Consider the following 6,000-nt stretch of genomic DNA (forward strand, 5'->3'; position numbering starts at 1 on the left):
TAAACAATATAAAGAATCTGTTTGCAAAAGCCTTTGCTCCTATCTGTATGTTCATTTGAAATATTCTTTCTCTCTCAGAACCGTCTAGTCTGGGGCAGCAATCCCCATCATCCCAGAAGAAAACTTCTTTAAGCTCTGTCAACACTCACCTCCATCAGTCTTTGTTGGCAACTTTCCTTGAAGAATGTCTAATTAAGGCTACTTATTTCCCCACAGTAGTTTGTGTAGGGAATTTTCAATGTGGTGTAAAATATTTGCTAATGTACTGATTCCACTTCCCTTAAAAGATTTGTGACTTTTTTCTCTATGAGTATTTTTTAAATGTTTAACAGATTAATTTGAGGAAGGAAGTTTGAGAATCAAGCATTCCTGCAATCAAAATATGTTTCTAACAAAAGAATAAAAAAAGGAAATGATATCTAATACAGATATGAAAGTTAATATACTAATATTAATTTTTCTTTTTGATACTTGGAGGCTTTAAATCAGAAAAATAAAATTTAAATTATTATTTAAAATATATCAATAACAATAATAAATTATTCCTCACTAAATCTACAAGTTATTAATAGTGGATTCATGAACTAACAGAAAGAAATGTCAAGCACACATCTTAAGTATGATTCCCAAGTACATCAACTGAAATAACAGGAAAACATGAGAAAAACTTGGAATAGAAATACTATAGGAAGAAAAATAAGAGGACATGATAGAAACACATAAATACTAATTGTAGTCAGTAAGATATTTTCAAAATTCCAGTAATGAGTTAATGATACATTGACACTAATAAAAATAGGTAGCTGTGACCAACATTTGGTAGGTCACAATTAAACTTTCATTTATAATCAAACACATAGAGTTGGCTATCTCATCCCTTTTTGCCAATTGTATCACATGTCCTAGAAACACTTAGGTTTCTCTGAAAGTAACCACCAATAAAATGATAGCATCATTTCCAACTTCTCTGGGGTATAATCTGCTAATTTATAGCACCAGACTCTCAGTGTTCAACACAGCAAACTCCATTATATCTATATATCCTTGATAGTCTGAAATAGTTTTTATGCATTAAAATTCTTCAGAGAACAAAACTACGGACTTGATGAAATATTAAAAGATATTAATATAACCCAAGCAATAATAACAAACCTTTAAAAGACATTTGGTTCTGCCTTTCCTAACTGACAATGGCATACAAGTTTATCACACTCTGAAAAGTATTAAAACTATTTGCTAAGCAGAGAAGAATTTTTCTGTTTGCAAATTAGACAAAAACTTTATTTATCTTGCCTTATGATACTATGATATCATATGGCTAGTCAATAAAATAAAACAATGTTTATAGAAAAATTCATTTTATACATATCTTACAAAAGGGAAATATATAAACTGCATCTTTTTGCCTCTCAACAATTTAGGAATAAATAATGAGCATGACAGAAATGGATGATAAAGGGATAGAGAGAGATTATTTACAGTGGCACCAAGAGGTAAAAGTATACTGTGTTGCCAGATTCTCATACCAATTAAACACCTTTTCAAACATGACCCTTTGTTTAGAAATAACCTTCTCAAAAGCAATGCAACTTGGCACAGTTAACTCAAGATAATAAGGCACTTAATCCTTGGTAGGCAAAGTTAAGAAGCATGTATCAAATCCAGATCATCTTTTAATGTCCTAATTAACCATTAAACACAGGAGAAATAAGTTAAACAAATTATATCCAGGACTTCACTAAAAAGTTCAGTTATAAGGATATATATCAGTCAAGAAAAATCTATGAGATACCACTCAATAAAATGTGTTTGATTTTTCTCTTATTTCATAATTTTCATTTTTAAATTATTGCAGAAAAATTACACTGGAGAGCATTCTGAGATTGGACATCCTCTTCGACAAATCAATGTATCTCAAAATTAAAGACTTTTCCTGGTATCAATTGTTTCTTGGTTTGGTTTGTTGTGATGTTCTTTTGCTCAGTGTTTTTCTTTTTCTTATATTAAGAAAAGAGTTCATATAATGTGCAATACACATTATCAGGCAAACAATAATCCAGACTGAGTGAAGTGTTTCCAAATGTCCTAAGATTTAAGTTAAATCTGAATTTACAGGAAAAGCAATATGTTTAAATAATATATTTAAAAATACAATTTTACAGAAGATATTTACACATTTTAAAAGGAATTTACAATAATAAGCTTCTTGATGTAGAAGTATTTGTTCTATGGAAATTTAGTTCAGGCAAAGCTAGTCATGAATAAATTTATTAGGGAAAATATGGTTCACCTAGATGTTTATAACCAACTTACCTCTTTTTGCTTTGGATGTCAAGTAGTGCATAAAAAGAGAAAAAAATCATGTTTAACTGATTCTAATGTCATTATGTATGGCTTATTCCATAAATACCTACTCAGAGTAAAGGACTATACTGTTTTCCAAATTATCCTATGAATTGAGATTAAAGAACAGACTGCTTGGACAGCCAAAACCAAGTATTTAAGATGAACTAAACAGTGTACACACTAGGATACATGTACCAAGGACCTGAGTAACACAGGACCAGAAGAAGATGGTACATGTTCTTATTCTACATGTCTAATTTCAATCCTTATGACCAACTTGGTCACAGACTATATTTGTATTAGTAGTAAGACATAATTTTAAATGGGATTAAAAACTGAGGATCAGTTTAGAATTTAAAGAGAGGAAGATGTGGGCAATAGAACAGTAAACAAGTTCTTAGCATGAGAAAAGCATGCTCCTTTCAGCTAAAAAAAAAAAAAAAAATCCTTTGATTTTTACATTGACTAAAAATAAATCCAGTTAATATGCAGTCCTTTTCTAAGTCATTATCCTACAAAATATATGTGCATATTTTATATAAATATTTAAATGAAAAATTAAATAACTGTTTAAGAGTAACAAAGAGTCTAGCACATTTTAAAAAGAATATTTGCTAACTGAAGTGATCTCTTGAGGACAGTTCTAGAGGCAGCCCATAGATAGGCGATCCGATTTGTTTACTTCATTACTAAAGTGATATACATAATCTAAGTTTAAAAGGTAAATGAGAACATTTCTGGGCTCTGGTAGTGACTAAAGGCAAGACAAATGACTTTTATGAGACTTTTTACAAAATCCTTACATTAGAAATCTAAGTGTGTATCACTGACCTTACTTTCAGTAAGTAAGTGACCTTACCGAAAGACAATGAATAACATGACTATACCATATCTTTATGACTTTATACCTTTGTGGGGGTAGAAAGGATAGTTTCTCTCACTGAATTTGAAGCTTATTGATTTGGCTAGGCTGGCTGACCAATTAGTACTAGGGATCTATCTACCTGTGTCTATCCCTCTCCCCTCCTAAGGCTGAGATTAAAGACATACATGACCTTGCCCTGTTCTGGGCAAAATCAAGTCCTCATCCTTGCCTGGCAGATACTTTATCAACTGAGCAATTTCCCAAGCCCAGCTTAAGAATTTTTAAAGCCAGCGAATAAAGGAATAAAATCAACCATTTGAGTTGTGTTTTCTTTTTCATCTTATACCTTCTAGATATAACATAAACCACAAAAATCTTAACAAGATCATATGTGGAAGAGGAACATACAGTTATGCTAGAGGAAACCCACAGAGTTGAAGGAGTACTACAAAGTCCTTTATGACTACATTACATAATGAATCTTTTCTAGTTGATTCGCAATACAATTTAAAATTATAGATCACTTTAAGTAGTCTATCTAAAAATGCTATGTAACTGTATTTTCACTATATTTTAAAAATCAAAGAATAAAAAGTAGCTATTATAAGCCTTCCAGGGACATCACAGCTATACACAATTTGCACCATGGTCATAAAAGACATCAGACTTTTCCTGTAGCCATTACACAGCTCAGAAAGGACTTTAAATCTAGAATTATAATGTAGAAAGGTTCATTCCCCACTATGATGGTTCAGAGGTCTTTGGATGCCTGCTGTGTTGATAAATACTACAAAGCATTAATGAATTAGATTGTAAGCCTTTGCATACAATTTCAAATGTAGTTATATTTTTTTTAATTTTTTTTTTGATTTATTTATTTATTTTATTTATGAGTACACTGTCGCTGTCTTCGGACACACCAGAATAGGGCATCCAATCTCATTACGGATGGTTGTGAGCCACCATGTGGTTGCTGGGATTTGAACTCGGGACCTCTGGAAGAGCCGTCAGTGCTCTTAACCGCTGAGCCATCTCTCCAGCCCCTGTAGTTATATTTTTAAGTAATAGATGTCCTGAGGAAAAAAACTAACACAATGTAAGAGTTCATAGTGAATCCAGAAACACTGATCTTTTTGTATATTCAGTTCATGATAAGTTAGTTTTTTGAAACAAAGACTTGCTATGTAACCTAGGTTGAACTCTACTCATTATGTATGCCAGGCTGGTCTTGAATTTGAATTCCTGCCAGTTTCCTAAATGCTGCAATTACAGACATATCCTAGGAAATGAGTGTTTCCCCTTTTTCTATCAAAATAATCCCTCATCTTGGGAACTATGCTATAAAGTACTGAAATATTTTACATGTTTTAAGAAATATAATGCAGCTTAATTGGTATAAAGTTTGTCTAATAGCACAAAGTCTTGGATTTGATCCCCAGCACACCATAGACCAGGCATGGTGGCATACATCTGTAATTTCATAATTAAGCAGGTGGAGGAAGGAGGAACAGAAGTTCAAGATAATCCCTCTTGGCTTTGTAGTAATTTTGAGGCCAGCCTAGGCTATGTAATACCCAAAAGAAAAGAAGAAAGGGGGGAGAAAGGGAGAAAATTATATATATATATATATATATATATATATATATATATATATATATATTCAAAAAACAAGGATCCCCCAGATCCAATAATGGAGAATATAACAAATTTACATAATGACAGCCTCAGCACTGGTAGAATCTCCTTAATGTTTTCTTCAATGTGTATCTCTTTTATGTATGTGGGCCTAGATAGAAAGAGAAATAAATGATTATCCTAGAGACTGGCTTTCTTTGGTAGCAACTATGGCTTTCTCTTAATATGCTTTCTCAGATAGGAAAAGACACTTTGCGTGGTATAAGTTGTAAATAAAATTTCAGGTAAAGCCATATAGCCTAAAGGTTTGTTTCAATAAATAATATTACAACATGAAATGAGAACAAATAGCAGACTACAATCTATGAGTACCATTAGAGTGAACTGAATATTATAATGATAGCATAAAAGCATAGAAGATACTAATGGCCATTTCCCTGTGGAGTGCAGTAGGGAATGGTACAGCTGGCTACCAGAATTCTTCTTTGCATGCAGGGCTTTGGAATGAAAGTAATACCGAGGGCAAGCCATTGTAGGTATCAATCCCCTGGCATAAAAGGTAGCGGAGAAACTAAAGGTCAGCAGTTATAGGTAAGCAATTAATTACAGTTTGAAATAAAGACTGTTTTCAAAGTCTTAAAGGTAGTGAGCACAAACAGAACAAAGGTGGTAGTATAAAATTGTTTGAATCTATAGTTAAACTAGTTTATTATTACTTGCTGGAGATGGCCATTTTAGTTTATCTAAAATAGAATCTGTGACCTGGAACAAACTCTAGAAGTATCTCTTTTCATATTTGTGTCTTTGGTTGATAGTTTTTTTGGTGGACCAGAAAGTGGAGACAACAGAAGTTATTGCCTGGGATTTCCTGGACCATACATATATCACAGCATATCTCTTCTTTCTCATTGCCCCTCTCAACACAGCCTCATCCTAGGGGCCTTAATTTTCAACATCATGTATGTGGACTTTGGTGAATATAAGTAAACCCAAATCACTTTTGCTCTCTAAATATGCAACAATTAAGAATACAAAAATGGCTGTGCAGTAGTGGTTCGAGACCAGCCTGGTCTACAGAGTGAGTTCCAGGACAGCCAGGAATACAGAGAAACCCTGTCTCAAAAAACCAAAAAAAAAAAAAAAAAAAAAAAAAA

The 6,000-nt window shown here is 32.6% G+C and overlaps 1 protein-coding gene across 6 annotated transcripts in view; it reads right to left on the reverse strand.

The window, feature by feature from the left end:
* The window catches only part of Bicd1 (BICD cargo adaptor 1), a 123,026-nt gene that overhangs the window by 16,605 nt on the left and 100,421 nt on the right, over positions 1-6,000 (reverse strand). Inside the window, exon 9 of one of the 6 annotated variants that reach the window (XM_028757548.1) lies at positions 2,314-2,322. The exons of the other annotated variants lie outside the window; for them this stretch is intronic. Coding sequence (XP_028613381.1) covers positions 2,314-2,322 — 9 coding nt within the window. The remainder of the gene's footprint in view (positions 1-2,313; positions 2,323-6,000) is intronic. 6 annotated transcript variants of the gene reach the window in all.

This window comes from Grammomys surdaster, unplaced genomic scaffold (assembly GCF_004785775.1).
Source record: "Grammomys surdaster isolate TR1022 unplaced genomic scaffold, NIH_TR_1.0 126176, whole genome shotgun sequence".
NCBI lineage: Eukaryota > Metazoa > Chordata > Mammalia > Rodentia > Muridae > Grammomys > Grammomys surdaster.